The 20,446-nt window shown below is 43.2% G+C and overlaps 1 protein-coding gene across 1 annotated transcript in view; it reads right to left on the bottom strand.

The window, feature by feature from the left end:
- The window catches only part of psap (prosaposin), a 51,917-nt gene extending 40,033 nt beyond the window's left edge, over nucleotides 1-11,884 (bottom strand). The window contains exons 1-3 of the mRNA XM_060854170.1: nucleotides 11,768-11,884; nucleotides 4,435-4,571; nucleotides 2,997-3,071 (exon numbers count right to left, since the gene is read on the bottom strand). Coding sequence (XP_060710153.1) covers nucleotides 2,997-3,071; nucleotides 4,435-4,571; nucleotides 11,768-11,813 — 258 coding nt within the window. The 5' untranslated portion in view covers nucleotides 11,814-11,884. The remainder of the gene's footprint in view (nucleotides 1-2,996; nucleotides 3,072-4,434; nucleotides 4,572-11,767) is intronic.
- Between the last annotated feature and the right edge of the window lie 8,562 nt (nucleotides 11,885-20,446).

The following is a 20,446-nucleotide window of genomic DNA, read 5'->3' as shown; positions in this document are numbered from 1 at the left end:
TGCAAACAGTTTCAGCTTGGACTGTTAATTCTGAAAGTCTCCCCTCCTAACCCAATACTTAAACTCTCCACCTCCAAGAAAAGTAAAAGTTTTCTCAGAGAAAGGAACTAAGTTCAGTTCAAACCCCCATTCCAGTTTCAAATCCACATTTAGCAATGTGACCTCAAGACAATTGCAATATTAAAGCTATTTCCAGAAATACTGTGCAACGGTTTTGTTCCTAGTTGACATTACTCAGAATCACTGCCAACAAGAGTATGCATGTATGCATGGTATGGGGTAGAAGAGAGCAAGACAGATGGAATAATGCATGGAAACACAATCCAATTCAGGGGATTTGGTTCAAAGCAATAAAATAAACAGTACTGCTATCAGCATTTTGACTCCAAGATGGCTCCTTGGTCTGGTTGTACAAACCTCACTTCAGTTTCTATGAAGCTGTCTTAAAACGGCACACTGGCAACTTAGGACCGAGTATTGGCAGCTGGTGGGTGTGTCTTTGAATCTTTTGCATAAATATAATTTTAACTGAAATCTACCATTTAAATTCTACAGACAGTTGCCCAAGGCTGGAAATGAACTTGGGACCCTGGTGCTATGAAGCAGCAGTGTTAACCACTAAGCTGCCCCCAACATATGTCTTAGCTTAACATATGTCATCATGGAAAACACTAACAGCTATTCAAGATGGTATTCCAGGGAACTTAAAACAAGTTCAAGGTGATCAGATGGCATCAACATGGTTTTGTAAAAGAGAGATCATTTTTGACCAATCCATTAAGCATTCTTTGCAGAAGTAACACGTGCTGTGAATAGAGGGAAACCAGTGCTGCACTTGCATTTCCAGTAGTCATTTTATAAGGTGCCACATCAAATACTGTGGAAAATAAAATCTCAGTATAGGTGAGGCATACGAGCACAGGTACAGAACTAGCTAGCTAGGTAGCAGGAAGCAAAGAGTAGATGTAATTTTTTTTTCATATTGGCAAGGTGTAATAAGTGGTGTACCACAAAGACCAGTGCTGGAACCTATTTCCAATTCATTCAAATAACCTGGACAAACTTGTCTGGAAAGATTTGTTGCGAATACAAAGATACGTAGGAAACGAAGTAGTGAAGAGAACATAAAAAATGAGTGAGGAGAAAGTGAGGTCTGCAGATGCTGGAGATCAGAGCTGAAAATGTGTTGCTGGAAAAGCGCAGCAGGTCAGGCAGCATCCAAGGAACAGGAAATTCGACGTTTCGGGCATAAGCCCTTCATCAGGAATGAGGAAAGTGTGTCCAGCAGGCTAAGATAAAAGTAGGGAGGAGGGACTTGGGGGAGGGGCGATGGAGATGTGATAGGTGGAAGGAGGTCAAGGTGAGGGTGATAGGCCGGAGTAGGGTGGGGGCGGAGAGGTCGGGAAGAAGATTGCAGGTTAGGAAGGCGGTGCTGAGTTCGAGGGATTTGACTGAGACAAGGTGGGGGGAGGGGAAATGAGGAAACTGGAGAAATCGGAGTTCATCCCTTGTGGTTGGAGGGTTCCCAGGCGGAAAATGAGGCACTCTTCCTCCAACCGTCGTGTTGTTATGGTCTGGCGATGGAGGAGTCCAAGGACCTGCATGTCATTGGTGGAGTGGGAGAGGGAGTTAAAGTGTGGAGCCACGGGGTGGTTGGTCCGGGATAAAAAATGAGTGGGCAAACATTTGCTGAATGGGATATAATGTGAAATTGTCCATTTTAGCAGAAATAATAAGAAGAAACTCATCATCTCAATGGGGAGAGATTGCAGAGACCGGAGATGTCGACGGGATTAGAGTAGCCAACTGCACGAATCGCAAAATATGTATGAAAGTAAAGAAATTTGTAAAGTTAATATGACTTATACTCAATTCTGCCTGCAATAAAAGTAGGAAATTATGGTTCAGTTTGACCTGTGATGTCAAATACAGAGCATTGGTTATCTTATTTAAATCAAGATATAAATGCATTAAAAACAGTTTAACTAGACCAATACCTGGAATAGGGTTGAGTTGGGTGGGAGGGGATGAATTATGACGAAAGGATGGGCAAATTAGACTTGTACCCATTGGAATTTAAAGATTAAGGGGTGACCTGGTCAAAATATATAAAGCTTGATAAAATACTGAGTAATTATGGAGAGGATGTTCGCTCTAATGGAAGAATCTAGAAATAAGGGGTACTGTTTAAAATAAGGAGTTGCCCATTCAAAACAAAGACAGAGACAAAAAGATTTTTTTCTTTCAGAGCATGTGTTTTTGAAACTCACCTCCTGAAATCAGAATCCTTTTTTAACAGGCTGGACAAATTTTTGGTAAGCAACGGGCTGAAAGGCTATTGTGGAAGGCAAAACTGTGAAAATGAGGTTAAAATTGCATAGGCCATGATCAAATTAAATGTTGCAGTACACTCAAGAGGTTACCTCTTGTTCATTTGCCAAAATGGTAGCACTGGCATGTTAGGTAGCATTTGAGCTCCTGAGACGCTGCATCCTCATCTTTTTTGCTTTTGTTTCCTTTTCTTTATCTTCTGACATTGTTGGGAAGCCAGAGCAGTGCTTGGTGGGTTGTCTGCTGCAGCGGTGGCAGTGCCCGAAGCAAGGAACCTGACTGCTGTAGTCCTGGAGCATGGATCTGGAGGACTTGGTGAATCCTCAGTTACGGTCGTGGAAGCCCCTGGCATGAGGACTCCTGGCTGCGTTGGGCCATTAGATGTAACGGTAGTGGTGTCCAGAGTGGGGAGTCTTGGCAGGGGCAGCAAATTGCTGTGGTAGAGACAGTGCCTGGAGTATGGACTCCTGGCTGCAGTAGGCCTGAAGCATGGGAATCCTTGCTGAAACATTGCAGAAGCTCTGGAACTATGTTTAAAGACCCCTTGTATAGAAACTGAACTCTATTTTATGTAATATTTTTGTAACTCAAAATCACACTGGATTGTGGCAACAGGACACTTTGATTGCATCTATCTAGAATATTTGACAATAAGTAACTCATACCTCTGTTGCATTGTCTTTCAGAAGATTTCCCATCACAGATACAACTTCTGTGCAAAGATCACAAGGAACACTTTTCTGAAAAGAAAATGTAAGTATCAATATAATTCAGGAAAACTCTATTTCTAGCATTTACTTCCACAATGAAGGTCAGAAATGTTCAATTCAAGGTCAGGTTAGGAGGCACATAAACATGAAATAAATGTGCTTATTTTGAAAATACTTGAAACTGCAATTTACTCTTGGAAACAAAATAACATTGCAAGGCAGGTTTCCTGTGTACAATTTCTTATTTATTCTTTATTCATTCATGGGATGAGGCCAGCATTTACTGCTAACCCCTAATTGCCAATGGGGCAGTTAAGTGTCAAACCACATTGTCGTAGTTCAATGCTTCATCCAATCCTGGCCCCCTTCCTCATTCAAACTGTCTACATTTCCATCGCTATTTCCAAGATTCTCTTCTGGCGCCTCCATGTTTATCTTGAATGGAAGCTCAGATTAGTATTCTTATTAACATAGAACATATTAGTTTGGGATTGTTCTATCTCTTCATTGCAGTTTGCCTCCTGCCCAAACCCCATTGAGCTGGCCCTGCCAGGCTCCACTGAAACTGGACAGTCACTGTCCAGGCCCCACGGAGAGCTGGGCATTTGAATCCAGTCTCTGCCATTGTGCGAATACTGCCTAGTCTAAGACCCCTTGCTGGCCATCTAATGCTGAAGCCTGGTTCCCCAATGAACCAGTTCCTGAGAACGCTCTCAATATCCCAAAATCAACATATTCCAACTAGCATCACGTCTTACGGAATGCAGAAAACACACTGATCTTACCTGGTACATTGAGAGCTAAGTAACGGCAGGATTTAATGAGAAATGTTTTCTCCCAGGTGGGTATCTGGAATTCTCTGCCTGAAAGGGTTGTGGTGGCAGGAACCGCCACAATATTGTAGTAGTATTTAAACAAACTCTTGAAATGTCACAGCATACGTTATGAACCAAATGGTGGGAAATGTAATTACAGTAGAGAGGTGCTTGATGACCAGTGTGAATTTGATGGGCTAAATGGCATCTTTGTCAAGTGTAATACTTAAAACTCTATAATAATTTGTGATTCATCCATCACAGAAAAAAGTACAGTATTGCCATCAAATGCACCATGTATTTTAGTTCCAGTGAATTGCACAGAAAGCATGCTGTGATATCAATAATCCGAGGCCTCAAATTACTCCAATTTCCTACAGCAGTAATTTACAATTGAATCAATAAAATTTCTGCCATTTCTTCCCTGCCATTAATAATTCTAATCAAAATCACACTGTATTAGAACCCATTAACAACTACTGAGCAATTCTTCTGATCTCACAAGATAATTGCTCCAAAGGATAGCATTGTGATTGACAGAAATGAGGCAGTCATAAACAATGCTCCCATTAACTTACTGCAGTCGGTTGTCTCCATACAGTCTGCTGACAATGCTTTACAGCTCCACAGTCTGAGGCAGTCTTTACATTCTGACACCAGAAGGTAGGGCCTTCAGCACATCTTTCTGGCCCCAAGAGGGGATTGGCAACAGTTACTACAGATTAAAAAAAAGGAATTTATAATTTCATTTTGAAGTATTTTATAACAATTAAGCGAAGGAGTAACAATTGTGTACAATTGACAAATGATTGCGTGCTTGGCTCCAGGGAGGTCTCAGCATTCAGTTTTATCCTTCATTGCCATAGCTCACCATTCCTGTTTTATCTAGTTGTAGCTTGCTCAACTATTTCAGGGTTTCCAAATTATTAGCAATTTCCAAATTGTATTCAACTCTCTTGATTTAAACTAAATGTGTCATAATCAGGAACATGCGTACATGCCATGGCAGGTAATCACTTGCATTTTAATAAAGCTTTTAATAGAACTATGCTCACTGAGGTAATCAGATATAAAAACACAAAGGATGAGACATCAGGGTGACACAGAGGCTCAGTGGTTAGCACTGCTGCCTCACAGCACAGGTTTGATTTCAGCCTTGGGCAACTGTGTATGGAGTTAGCACATTCTCCTCGTGTCTGCATAGGTTTCCTCTGGGTGCGCCAGTTTCTTCCCATGGTCCAAAGATATGCAGGTTAGGTGGTGAATTGGCCATGCTAAATTGCCCATAGTCTTCAGCGGTAATGTAAAGAAATATGGTTGGAGAATGGATCTGGGCGGGTTACACTTCAGAGAATTGGTGTGGACTTGTTCGGCCAAATGGCATGTTTCCATACTGTAGCCATTTTATGATCAAGGGCAAGTGGCCAAGAGCTCAAACTCAAATTTTAAGAGTCTTAAAGGTGAAAAGAAAGAAAAAGGTCTTCAAAGCAAATCCATCAATTATGGGCAGTTGGATAGAAAGTTGCTGTTGATGAACATGGTTAATACTTTATTAAACAGTGGTTACTTTTGAAACACTGCTTTCAGGCACTAAAGATTTTATTTCAGATGTCAGCAGACCTGTTGAGCTTATTCAGGGCAAAGGCAACTACGGCAATGTGGAAGTGAAAGCTGGAGCAAGCTAGTTTCAAACTGTCAACAGATTGGTAATCAGTCACATGTTCATGACTGGCAACTCACATGATTAAACAGCACAGTGTAACAGATCATAGGACAGGGTTACTCAACAAGCTTCAATTTACTTGCATGCCTTTTAACCCTCACCACTTCCTCTATCCAACAAGGAACAAAAACAGATTCATAACTGAAGGGAAGCCAGATTTAATTCCCTTTGTAAACTCCATCCCCTTCCCTCCCAGCCAAATGTGGTTTTAAATTCTCTGTCAAACTGAGGCCAGCTTGAAATTCCACCTCGCAAGTCATCAAAAGCTGCTAACTTTGCCAATCTGTCTGCTTCTGCATCAAAGCATTTTTATTTGTTCCAAATTTTCATTTCTCCTTAAGAACCTTTCAGCCTCTCAGCTATCATAAGCCTCAATTTCTACAAAATTGAGCTGCTTCAATCTTATTCTGCTCACCTCATCCTCACTAAGGGTGCTCAGCTCTGAAAACAAATTTACAAATTAGCCTCTTCTGTCAACACTTTCCAGAACTTTTCCTCCCTTCTCCAGTCTCATCAAGCTTTCTGTGTCACCAAAGACTTTAAAGGAACCCTATCCAGCTTTGTGCTCCACCATATTACCCATTAGAGAGAGTAGACAGGATCATTGGACGAGTGGCTGGTGGAATTTAAATTCAATTCATAGACCCGGAACAGAGGTTTTCTGGTGAAGTAGATGAAAAGATCTGGGTTCCAAGTCCCACTCTCAGCAGTGGGATAAAAAAAAAGTCAGTCTGGGTTTCATGCCAGTCTCAATGATAGTGACTATGACAATTATCATACAAATGTTGAGCTGATTCACTAATTTTTGTTTTGGGAAGGGAATCTAAAGTCCTTCCTTTGTTTTGCCTACAAGTGACTACACATCCACAGCAACTTGGTTGACTCTCAATCATCCTTTGAAAAGGCCCAAGCAAGGCACTTTAAGGGCAATTAGGAATGGGCAAGAAAAGCTTCAACATGACCTGAGGATTGTAATTTATAAAGTAAAAAGAGGAATGGGTCCTTCCTCCATCAAGGCCTTTCCAGAAAACACTGCACGGAAGTTTTAACTCACTATGGGGGATGTGGTTAGCATGGATTTAGAAAACAAAGCTGTGCTTTCTAATTATGAATATTTAATGGAAAGTACTATATTAGAACAGGCATTGTAACATTCACAATCAGCTATCAGGAGATGCTGACTGAAATCTGGTTGGACATAAGATTGAAAAAGCTGAAGAAAGTTGAGAGTTTCTTCAATTGCTCCATGGCTACTACTGTGACTCATGCAAACGTATTGCGTTTAGTCAAAAAGGGCAAAGTTTCAGCGGCCAATCTCAATGCTGATAAAATCAAATCTTATTGATTCATTAGTTAGGATGGACATCAGGTTGACTCATCTCAGGGTGATCATCTGGCAGATAAGGTCAACATTACAATCACCCTCAGGTAAAAATCATGGAATAATTCAGCACTGAAAACAATCGTTCAGCCCATCATCCCTACAGCAGTGAAGGAGGACAATCAGCTTCAGTGTCACTGTTGCTGATTCACACATTTCTGCAAGAACATCCCAGGGTTGCTATGTCCTTCAAAGCCAAATAACTTGCCAAAACTCTAACTACTGTCACATGTCAACAATGACCCCTTGGGTCAAGTTTTGAAGGCTACCAACGTACCTAAAGTCAATTTCCTCATTTGTGAGGAGAAACCGAAACAAAGAAAATCTCTCAGTTCTAGGGAAGTAGGTATTCCCTTAGGTAGACTTTGGCAGAGAAACCAGTCAGTAGGTTATGACAGGCAATAGGATTATAGAATCTCTGCAGTGTGGAAGCAGGCCCTTCAGCCCATCAAGTCCACACCAACTCTACAAAGGGCATCCCAGAAACCCACCCTATGTATTCCCCATGACTAACCTGCTTAGCCTGTGCATCTCTGGACTCTATTGTGAGTTTAGCATGGCTTATCACCCTAACTTGCACATCTTTGGATTGTGGGAGGAGACCAGAGCACCCAGTAGAAACTCACACAGACAGTTGCCAGAGTGTAGAATCAAACCCGGGTTCCTGGCGTTGTGAAGCAGCAGTGCTAACCACAGAGCCACCGTGCTAGCTAAAACATATCACAGAATCCTCACAGTTTGGAAATAGGCCATTTGGTCCATCAAGTCCATCACTCTCCATCTACCCCGCCAAGCCTGCATTTCCCATGGCTAAACCTACGCATCCCCCAGACTACCGTCGATCTAACTTGACCAATCCACCTAACAAGCACACCTTTGGACGCTGGCAGGAAGCTGGAGCACCCAGAGGAAACCCACACAGATGCGGGAGAATTTGCAAACTCCACACAGACGGTCAGCTGAGGGTGGAACAGAACCTGGGTCCCTGGTGCTGTGAGGCATTTGTGCTAAACACTGATTCCTTGATGAATCAGATTCTAAATTTACACTGGTAGACTTGAATCAATACACATGCTTGTGCTGGAAAATCACTTTGCCAGCAATCAATCTAGAAACAAACAGTGGCAATTCACTACTCCAGGCTAATGATCCAGGGATTAGGTTTGAATCCCATCTTGGCAGACGGTGAAATTTTAATTCAATAAAAAATCTGGAATGAAAAATTCTGGCCTAACAATGACTGTGAAAGCACTGTCAATCGATGCCCTTTAGGAAAGGAAATCTGCTATTCTTACCTGTCCTAACCTCTGTGACTCCAGATCCATTGCAATGTGCTTGACTCTTAATTGTCCTCTGAAATGGCCCTGATAAGTTGCTCAGGTCTAGGACAATAAAAGCTGGCCCAGCTAGAGACAATTATATTCCAGAATTAAAATAAAACAAAGACACCCTTTTGGCCTCTTGAAGGACTGTGACCATTACTCCACTTTCCCTGTTGATCGGAAGTATGTCCAACTCAACCTTAAATATGTTCAATATCACAGACTTCTCTGCTGTCTGGGGAACAGAACTCCAAACATTTATCACCCTTTGAGAAAATAACTGCCTCATGTCTGAAATGGGAGACTACTCATTTTTAAGCTGTTCCTCCTTGTTCATCGTTTCTACCTGTCAAGCCTCCTTGTTGCAGTAAAGTCACTTATCATTCTTCAAAACTCTGATGAGTACAGGCCCAACTAGCCTACCCACTACCCACAAGGCAACCTGTTAATCCCACGAGTGAATTTCTCTGGACTGTTTCCAGGACAAGCACAATCTCTCTTTAACTAAGGTGACTACACCCAGTATTTTGTGTGTTATCTAGTCAATGCACTGTACAGTTGTCACAAGACTTCCCTGCTTTTATATTCCATTCTTCTCATGAAGAAAGGCAACATTCCCTTTGCCTTCCTAATTATTTGTCGTTCCTGTATGCTAACTTATTGTGATTCATATACTCAGTTGGCTCAGTAGCTCAGCATTCTGCAGTCTCTCAATTTAAATGACACTTTTTTTATATTCTTCCTGCCAAAATGGACAAGCTTTCATTTCCACATTATACTCCATCTGCCAGTTGTTGCTCCCTCACAAACACGGAAATGTAGAAACTTGGAACAGGAGAAGGTCATTCAGCCCTTTGAGACTGTTCAATTAATCGATATGATGAAGCTGATCATCCAATTCAGCATCCTTTTCCTGCTTTCTCCCCCGCACCTTTTGATCCCTTTAGTCCTACAAATTATACATAACTCCAACGTATTGGCCTAAAACACTTCCTCCGGCAGAGAATTTATTGGCTCACCACTCTCAGGGTGAAGAAATTTATATATCAGTCCCTAAGCGAACTACACCACCTTCTTAAACTGCAATATCTTGTTCTAAATTCTACATGCCTTTATACATGTCCTCTTCTCAATTTATTTCCTAAATCTCTTTGCGTTATCACCATGTTTGACTAGTACACAATCAGTACCTTCATTCATTAATGTAGATCAAAAATAGTTAAGGACCTAGCACATCATTCTATGATTTTAGATCTCAATGGAATTCCATCAGATATTTTTCCTGAGCCTGGAAAGGATCCACTTAACCCTCCTGCTTTGATAAGCCAGCTAATCTTCTATCCATGCTCATATACTTTTCACCAACACCGTGAGCCCTTGCAGAAACCTTTCATTAGGGACCTTACCAAATGCTGTTGAGATCAAATACACTTCATCTAACTATTCCATTTTATCCACCCTACTAAAGAATGCTAATACATTTTCAACACAATTTCTGTTACTAAGAGCCATATTTACTCTGCGGGAACATATTATGATTTTCCAAACGTGCTATGATTCTTAACCACAAACTTCTGAATGCTTTTCAAAGATGCACCGTCTATATTATCCTGCTCCGTCTCCTTTACTACTTGACTAGAGGGGTAACATTTTTTGGCTTTACAATCATTGGGACCTTCCTAATGTCTAGAAAAGTTTGGGATATCACAAATTCATACATCTACTATTTCTGTAGCCGTGTCTTTTCATACTTTAGAAGGCAGGCCATTATGCACAGAGACTTGGCTATCATTAGTTTAAATTGTTTTCCTGGTGCTTATTCTTTTGCAACCATGATAGTGCTGAGCTCCTCGTTGCTCTCCTCTTTTTGTGATTCTTTTTCTGTTGACTGCTGTGCAGATGAATATAAAATACTTGTTAAAAGTCTGTCAACTGTTTGTTTCATTATTAATTTTCTAACATCATCCAATATAGGGCCAAGCTTGATGTTAGCTGCACTGCTCCTTTTGCTACAGTCACAGAAGCTTATATTTTTTGCCAGTTTAATCTCATATTGAAATTATTCCTCTCTATTCACTGTAACCAACTATTTTCAAATGAGTTCATAGCATACCACTAACCCTCGCAGCACTGCAGAGCTTTCTTTTCAACTCAATACCATCCTTCTTATAGAGACTCTCTTTCTCAATCTAATATATTTAATGGAGTCGGGAAATATCTGTAAACTCAAAAATCACTTAAAAAATGACCCTCGGTGACTTAGCCTACAATCCATTGTCAGGGATAGCAAAACTCTAGATACGCAAAGCTACAAGACTGGCTCAAGACAGCAAAATCTAAGTAATCCATTCATAATATCTTTAAGAGAACACCAAATCCCTCAGTGCAGTTCCTGTCTCACTTCCTGCTAACAAACACGTCTTTGAAGATCTAAGTAATCAGTTTACAGAGAGCTGGATTGACTAACACAACTATTTAAATTCACCACAATGACTTATTCAGCTTGTTATCAACAGCATTAGCTCTGACAATATGAAGTGCCAAGTCTCCTCCTAGGGAATGGTACCAATAGGACAGTTCCCTGCCTATGGGATTCTGTCAGGGAGAGATGGCCAGTGGGTGTGGACACAGAGGAGCCGCAGAATGAGGCTGCAGTCTATGCCTGATGCAGAACTGGAGGCAAGCCCCACACAGAACACTTAATGGAAGATGTGATTTGAAATCAGTGTAGAATACGGAAACTTAACAACTACAACATTTGGGGTCAGAAAAATTTCTTGATCAATAACATGTTGGAACATGCAAGTCTAGTTTCAGACAGAGTTGAAGGGACATCAGGTTCAATATCAAAGGCTCGATCGAGTTTTTTTGTTTAAAAGAACAGTTTAAAATGAGGGACAGAAAGATTTAGCGAAGGAATTACAGAGTTTAAGCTGGAGGAACGGAGGCGGCTGGAATGGCTGACTATTGCGAAAGGCTGCTATACAAATTCAAGTTGCTATTGTGGTACAGAAAGTACATCTTAAAGAAAACGAGACGACACACACTAAGCCCGGGGTCGGACGTGGAAAAAGCTGAAAATGTGTTGCTGGTTAAAGCGCAGCAAGTCAGGTAGCATCCAAGGAACAGGAAATTGGACCTTTCCTGATGAAGGGCTTATGCCCGAAACATCCAATTTCCTGTTCCTTGGAGGCTGCCTGACCTGCTGCGCTTTAACCAGCAACACAATTTCAGCTCTGATCTCCAGCATCTGCAGACCTCACTTTTTACTCGGATGTGGAAAAAGTAAATGGCGTCAGTAACCGGGGTAGGGCTCAGGGTGAGAGAGAGCCCGGGGAATCAAACCACTCTCCTCCGAAACACATCCCGCCAGCAGGAGCAGGAGGCCCGAGCTCGGGCCCAGGGAGAGGTGGTCTTCCCTAACCCACTCCAAAGTGAAGCTCCGACTTCCTGAACAACCCCTCATCCCCCTCCCCAGCTCTTACCTCCACCGACACAAATCAGAACCGTCAACACCACAGCCGTCGCCATTGCTCCTCTCCTTACACTGTCCGCACCGCAGCCTGACTCCTACCATGGAGGACCCAACCGCCACACCCCCTACAGCACAGGAGGACTTACTACACGGGACACAGGCTGGAACTGTAGGACCGGACCCGACCGCCACACCCCCTACAGCACAGGAGGACTTACTACACGGGACACAGGCTGGAACTGTAGGACCGGACCCGACCCCCACACCCCCTACAGCACAGGAGGACTTACTACACGGGACACAGGCTGGAACTGTAGGACCGGACCCGACCGCCACACCCCCTACAGCACAGGAGGACTTACTACACGGGACACAGGCTGGAACTGTAGGACCGGACCCAACCCCCACACCCCCTACAGCACAGGAGGACTTACTACACGGGACACAGGCTGGAACTGTAGGACCTGACCCGACCCCCACACCCCCTACAGCACAGGAGGACTTACTACACGGGACACAGGCTGGAACTGTAGGACCTGACCCGACCCCCACACCCCCTACAGCACAGGAGGACTTACTACACGGGACACAGGCTGGAACTGTAGGACCTGACCCGACCCCCACACCCCCTACAGCACAGGAGGACTTACTACACGGGACACAGGCTGGAACTGTAGGGCCACAGTCAAGATTAAAGTGGTGCTGGAAAGCTCAACAAGAAAGGCAGCATCCGAGGAGCCCTTAATCAAGAATGAGGCAGGAAGCCTCCAGGGTGGAGAGATAAATGGGAGGCGGGTGGTCTGTGGGCGAAGGTAGCTGAGAGTGCAATAGGTGGATGGGGTGGGGATGAAAGTGATAGGTCAGAGAGGAGGCTGGAGCAGATAGGTGGGAGGGAAGATTGGCAGGTAGGACAGGTGCTGAGAATGGTGCTGAGCTGGAAGATTGGAACTGGGGAAAGGTGGGGGGAGGATAAATGAGGAAACTGGTGAAGTTCACATTGATGCCATGTGACTGAAGAGTTCCGAGGTGGAAGATGAGGCGTTCTTCATCCAGGAATCGGGTGGTGAGGGAGCGGCAGTGGAGACCTGCATGTCCTCCGCAGAGTGGGAGGGTGAGTTGAAGTGTTGGGCCATGGGGTGGTGGGGTAGATTGGTGTGGGTGTCCGGAGATGTTCCCTAAAGCACTCTGTGAGAAGACGTCCAGTCTCTCCAATGTAAAGGAGACCGCATCGGGAGCAACGGATACAATAAATGATATTTGTGGAAGTGCAGGTGAAACTTGGATGGATGTGAGGGAGGAGGTGTGTGCGCAGGTTTTGTAATTCCTGCGGAGGCAGGAGAAGGTGCCGGAGGGGAGGTTTGGTTGTTGAAGGGTGTGGACCTGATGAGGTAGTCGCAGAGGGAACGGTCTTTATGGAAAATGGATGGGGTGGGGAGGGAAATAGTGGTGGGGCTGGTTTGTAGGTGGCGGAAATGTTGATGGATGATGCAATTTATGTGGAGTTTGGTGGGGTGGAAGGTGAGAACCAGGGGCATTCTTTCCTTGTTGCGGTTGGAGGGGTGGGGTTTGAGGGTGGAGGTGCGGTACATGGGTGAGATGTGATGGAGGGCATCTTCAACCATGTGGGAGGGGAAATTACGGTGTTTAAAGAAGGAGGCCATCTGGTGTGTTCTGTGGTGGAACTGGTCCTCTTGGGAGCAGATGCGACAGAGGCGGAGGAATTGGGAATAATGGATGGTATTTTTGCAGGAGGTAGGATGGGAAAAGGTGTAATCCAGGTGGCTGTGGGAGACGGTGGGTTTGTAGAAAATGTTTTTGTTGAGTCGGACATCGTTGATGGAGATGGAGAGGTCCAGGTAAATTTAAGGTCAGGGTGGAATGTGTTGGTGAAGTTGATGGGAGCACAAGATGGCACTGATGCAGTCATCGATGTAGCAGAGGAAAAGTTGGTGCCGGTGTAACTCTGGAAGATGGAATGTTCCACATAGCCGACAAGGAGACAGGCATAGCTGGGGCCATGCGGGTGCCCATGGCTACCCCTTTTGTCTGGAGTAAGTGGGAGGATTCGAAAGTGAAATTGTTGGGAGTGAGGACCAGTTCGGTCAAACGAATAAGAGTGTCAGTGGAAGGGTACTGGTGGGAACATCGGGAGAGGAAGAAATGGAGTGCTTGGAGATCCTGGGTCATGGCGAATGGAGGTGTTAGAGGGATTGGATGTCCATGGTAAAGATGACGCATTGGGGCCAGGGAAACAGAAGTCTTGGAGGAGGTGTAGGTTGTGGGTGGTGTCCTGAATGTTATGTGGGGAGTCCCTGGACGAGGAGGGATAGGACAGCATTTGGATAGGTAGAGATAATTTTGGTGGGGCAGGTGCAGGCTGAAACGATGGGTTGGCCAGGGTAGTCAGGCCTGTGGATCTTGGGTAGGAGGAAGAATCGGTTGGTGCAGGGTTCCCGAACTATGAGATTGGAAGCTGTGGGTGGGAGATCCCCTGAGGTGATGAGGTTGTGTATGATCTGGAAGAGGATGGTTTGGTGTTGGGAGAGGGGGTGGTGAGGTCATGGTCAAGGGGGGGGTAGGAGGAGGTGTCTTCCAGTAGCGCCTGGCTTCAGTGGTGGAGAGGTCAATGCACGAACCAACACTGCGCCCTCTTTGTCCGCTGGTTTGATGGGGTGAGGTTAGAGTTGAAGCGGAGGGGAACTGCAGGACCAGACCAGACTGCCACACTCCCTACAGCACAGGAGGACCTATGATATGGGACACAGGCTGGAACATGTAGGACCAGACCAGACCGCCATAACCCCCTACAGCACAGGAGGACCTACTACACGGGACACAGGCTGGAACTGTAGGACCAGACCAGACCAGACCACCACACACCCTACAGCACAGGAGGACCTACTACACGGGACACAGGCTGGAACTGCAGGACCAGATCAGACCAGACCACCACGCACCCTACAGCACAGGAGGACTTACTACATGGAACACAGGCTGGAACTGAAAGACCAGACCAGACCAGACTGCCATACCCCCCTACAGCACAGGAGGACCTAGGCTGGAACTATTGTTCCAGACCAGACCGGACCACCACAACCCCAGCAGCACAGGAGAACCTATTACATTTGTGTTGAGGAAGGCGGGGCGAACAGCATCTCAGGAGGTGCAGTGTAACTTTATTGGTCAGACAGGTTTGCAACATGCATTGGGATTTGTCATGTTCGGTACTGATGGAGATGGCCAGATGGCCTCAACGGAGATGTCGGTTTCATGTCACACTACAGGTGACCCCATTGCACTATACACTCTTTCTAACACACACACACACACACGGACACTCCTCCAGACCCAAACACTCATGCAGACCGCCTCTCATATACAAGCTCTCTACCAGACGTTCACACATAGACTCTCACCAACTACTGTCACTCACACAAAGATCCTCTCACAGATTTTACACTCACATTCACATACATACACATACAGGCACTCTCTCACAGAGTCACCCCCCCCCCACCCACACACACCCACACCCACATTCACACGCTTACTCAGTCTCCCCTGCAGGTGCACACATACGTTTGTAGGGTGAATTCTTGCCAAATTACATTTTATTTTGCTCAAAAACTACGTAAATCCATGTAAGATTCTGTAAATCCCACTTTAGAGATAGAATCAGTCTGACCTAACATTGGGACACAGGCAGACTTTAACCTCACACTTTCAATGCATTATCTGAGCTGAGAAGTCACCTATTGTTAAAGCTATTTTGAGAATGTAACTTTAAAAAAGTTCTGGGATTTACATATGAAGGAACGGCAACTAACATGATCATTCTAAAAGATGAAAAACTGAAACTAAATTTGTTTAATATTACATTCCATGACAATGCAATCCTGTTGCTATAAATTCTGTGTCTTTTGATTTTGCTCCACAACCATCTGCTGAAGAAACAGCATTTCGAAAGCTAGTGCTTCCAAATAAACCTGTTGGACTATAACCTGGTGTCGAGTGATTTTTAACCAATAGGAGGATGAAGCATTGCTAAGGGAAGCAACTCCTGCATGCAAAAGGGTGAAAAAAAGCATACACACAGCGCCTTTCACCAAATTAATTTGTATCTGTATCAGTGCGAATATGCATCTGAACAAATCTGAAAGTGAATCTGAATCATTCTTAAATGGGAATCTCACCTCAAAGAAGAAGTTAAAACCATATAGATATATCAGCAGACTGCAATTTATTTTAACTGGACCCAAGCAGAATAACTGAAGAATATGTATTTTAATGTTGTAAAAGTACCCGCCTCTACCATTTGCTCTGGCAGATTCTTCAATAAATGCACCACCGTCTCTGTGAAAAAAGCTTCCCCTCAGGCCCCTTTTAAATGTTTCCCTCCCATCTTAAATCAGTGCTGGTTGGTTATGGACTTGAGAGAAAAGACCTTTGCTATTCACCTGATCTATGCCTCACGATTTTATAAATCTCTATAAGTTCACCCCTGAGCATCCGATGCTCCAGGGTAAAAAGTCCCAGCCTATGCAACCTATCCTTTTAACTCCTTATAACTTTCGTCTCAATAAATTCTTCTAAATCATTTTTTGCACCGTTTAAGTTCAATAATATCCTTCCTTTTCTGCAGGTGAAATTATTGAATAAAATTATTTGCATAATGGTGTCTTTACTGAGTCACTGCACATTTACACACAAAACATAGGTATTGTGGGGAAAAGAAGCTCTATGGTGGTAGTGTAGGGAATACAAGATAAAAGCAAAACAGGAGATTCAAAATCTCCTGACTTTAGGGACTGACTGACTAGCCAGTAGAAAAGGAAAAAAAAATTATTTTGGCAGGGTGACCAGAATTGTCTACACTACTCTGAATGTGGCCTTATCCCATAGTAGACTACTGCTGCAGCTAATTGGGAGGCAAAACCGGAAAAGATGGAAAAATAATATAGCTGCCATATCTTTTTCACTAGAAATGGTACCAGTTGAAAGCAATTGGATTGTATCAATGACCCTGGGGTGACCAGTACACTGGAAATCAAGCCCTGCTATTCCACAAGTTCTCTAGGTTGGTTAGTGTCTGACTGTGGCCACTGCCTAAGATATAAAAAAAATCAATGTTTTGTCATTTTACAAGGAAACTGAAAATGTATTTGTTACAAAACACCCTCTAATGTGTGGAAACAAAATATTTTTATTTACTTACATGCAAACTTAACCATTCCCCCTTTAAATCCCTACATTCACTTAGTGTGGGATAAATGGAGAGATAAAATATTTTAGTAATAGTGTGGGTGAAAAATATTGGCAAAATTGTCCAGAGGTCCAAAGTCCAAACAGGTCTGTGACGTATTTTTCTCTTAGTTCAATATCAAACTGCTACTCTAAAGCAATCCAACTTGCTGGGCAGTTATATTTCCTTCAAAGATACCGGTGCCCACATTCTCACATGAGTATCAAAATTGAGCTTCTTAAAAAAATGTTTATGTAAACAATAAGTGACCACATAATTCTATTTTCCTTTGAATTACAATAAAACTTGTGCCTTCTTTGCAGTCTGATCTTCAGTCTTTCCAAGTTATTTGCAAACACAATATTCAGTCCTTGCACTGAATTCAGGGACTTGCCAGTCTGCAGATCCAACAATCTGCTCCATAACACTCCCCCAGTGATTTTAACTTTCCAGAGTTTCTCCCTCCCTTTCACATCTATTTAACATCTGTGGTGAAAATATCTGTTCAGTTCATCATAAATCTCTTTTCATTTGTAATTCCCAGATTCATTTTCTATCGGATTAGTCCATACTTTGTTAACTCTTTGTTTTCAAATATTACAGAAACTCTTACTGTCTGCTTTTACATTTCTAGCTAGATTTCTCTTGTAATCTAATATTTCCTTCTTTATTAATCTTTTAATCATTCTTTGCTGTTCTTTCCTTGTAGCTCAAGACAGGAGTACTTAAAAGAATGGTGATCGAGCCAATGACAGAATCTCTGATTAGTAGGTTTAAAACTAGCAGAAGGGAGGTGTTAAGTGTCAGGGAGAGGCCGGGAGGTCCTGCTCCTGATGCAGGAGGGAAGAGAAACAGCAACATGGCAGCAGCAGGTGGAAGAGAGTACAGAGCTGGAGGAGATCCCAACTATTTCCTCTGATTTAGAGAAGAAATGAGGGGGTGCTCTGAAACATTAACTGTTTCTCTCCCCAAATATGTTGCCAGACACTGAATTTCCCCAACACTTTGTTTTTGAGATTTCCAGAATCTGTGGTATTTTGCATTTGTGTAATGAATTAAAAAAAATATTCATTTTATGGGATGTGGGCCTTGTTGGCTGGCCAACATTTATTACTCATCCCGAGTTGCCCTTGAGAAGGTGGGGGTGAGCTGCCTTCTTGAACCGCTGCAGTTCACCTGCTGTGGGTTGACTCACAATGCTGTTAGGGAGGAATTCAAGGATGTTTTCCTGGCAAAAGTAAGGAAAGGCAATATATTTCCGAATCTAGATGGGAGTGGCTTGGAGGGGAATTTGAAAGTGCTGGTGTTCCCATATATCTGCTGCTCTTGTCCCTCTAGATGGAAGTTATCATGCTTTTGGAAGATTCTATCTGAGGATGTTTGGTGAATTTATGCTCTGCATCTTAATGATAGTACATACTGCTGCTACTGAACATTAGTGGTGGAGGGAGTGGATGCTTGTTGATATAATGCCAATCAAGCGGGCTGCTTTGTCTTGAATGGTATCAAGCTTCTTGAGTGTTATTCCACTCACCAAGGCAAGTGGGGAGTATTCCATCAAGGCTTGTGCCTTGTAGATGGTCGATAGGCTTTCAGGAATCAGAATGTGAGTTACTTTTCACAGTATTCTTAGCCTCTGACCTGCTCTTGGAGCCACTGCATTTACGTGGTGTGTCCACAGATAAATATATATAAATAAATATATAATAACTAAATAAATTTATCCAGACTTCTGTCTGCCTCAGGAAGGCAACCAACATCATCAAAGACCTCTCAAACCCTGGTTATAATCTCTTTCAACCTCTTCCATTGGCAGAAGATACAAAAGCTTAAACACACATACCAACAGCTACAATAATAGTTTTGTTCCAACTGTTATTAGACTTCTGGACGTCTCAAACTGTAAATTTAATGTTGATCTAGCTCTTTGTGCGGACTAATATACTGGCAGGGAGATTTGCTAAAGCTTCTTGGGAGGATTTAAACTAGTAAGGTGGGGGTGGTGGGAATTAGGGAGATCTTGAGGATCGAGATCAATCTGAGACTGGTACAGTTGAGAAAAGAAGAGAGTCAAACAGTTAGGGCAGGCAGGGACAAAGCAGATAACAAGACAGGACTGATAAATTTAACTGCATTCACTTCAATGCAAGAGGACTAACAGGGCAGGCAGATAAACTCAAGTCATGGTTTGGAAAATGGGACTGGGATATCATAGCAGTTACAGAAATGTGGCTCGGGGTGGACAGGACAGGCAGCTAAATGTCCCAGGATACAAATGTTATAGGAAGGATAGAAAGGGAGGCAAGGAGGAGGGGGAGTGTTGTTTTTGATAACAGACAGCTGTACTTAGTGAGGATAGTCCCGGAAATACATCCAGGGAAGTTATTTGAGTGGAATTAAGAAATAAAAACGGGATGATCATCTTATTGGGATTGTATTTTACACTTCCTAATAGTCAGCAGGAAATTGTTAAACAAATTTGTAAGGAGATTTCAGTTATCTGTAAGAATAATAGGGTGATTATGGTAGGGGATTTTAACTTTCCAAACATAGACTAGGATGGCCATAGTGTTAAGGGTTTAGATGGAGAGGAATTTGTTAAGTGTGGACAAGAAAATTTTCTGATTCAGTATGTGGATGTACCTACTAGAGAAGGAGCAAAACTTGGCCTACTGTTGGGAAATAAGGCAGGACAGAAGACTGAGGTGTCAGTGGGAGAGCACTTTGGGGCCAGTGACCATAATTCTATTAGTTTTAAAATAATGATGAAAAAGAATATACCAGATCTAATAGTTGAAGTTCTAAACTGGAGAAAGGCTAATTTTAACGGTATTAGACAAGAACTTTCAACAGCTGATTGGGGGCAGATGTTTTCAGGTAAAGGGCCACCTGGAAAATGGGAAGCCTTCAGAAATGAGATAACAAGAGTCCAGAGACAGTATAATCCTGTTATGGTGAAAGGAAAGGCTGGTGGGTATAGGGAATGCTGGATCATGAGAGAAATTGAGAGTTTGGTTAAGAAAAAGAAGGAAGCATATGTCAGGTATAGACAGGATAGATCAAATGATTTAAACAATCCTTAGATAGGCACATGGATGATTTTGGGATAGTGTAGGGGGACGAACTGAGAATAGTTCACAGATCGATGCAACATCGAGTGCCGAAGGGCCTGATTTGCGCTGTATTGTTCTATGTTCTAATCCTTAGAAGAGTATAAAAGCAGTAGGAGTATACTTTAGAGGGAAATCAGGAGGGCAAAAAGGGGGCATAAGATAGCTTTGGCAAATAGGGTTAAGGAGAATTTAAAGGGTTTTTCTAAATACATTAAGGATCTCTATCCTCAAGATGTCCCTGATTCCCACCATCCCCACCTTACTAGTTTAAATCCTCCCAAGCAGCTTTAGCAAATCTCCCTGCCAGTATCTTAGTCCGCTGCTCAAAGATCAG

Source organism: Hemiscyllium ocellatum, chromosome 43, assembly GCF_020745735.1.
Source record: "Hemiscyllium ocellatum isolate sHemOce1 chromosome 43, sHemOce1.pat.X.cur, whole genome shotgun sequence".
Taxonomy (NCBI): Eukaryota; Metazoa; Chordata; class Chondrichthyes; order Orectolobiformes; family Hemiscylliidae; genus Hemiscyllium; species Hemiscyllium ocellatum.
Note: the sequence above shows the minus strand (reverse complement) of the source record. Positions and strands in the feature narration are given on the sequence as shown.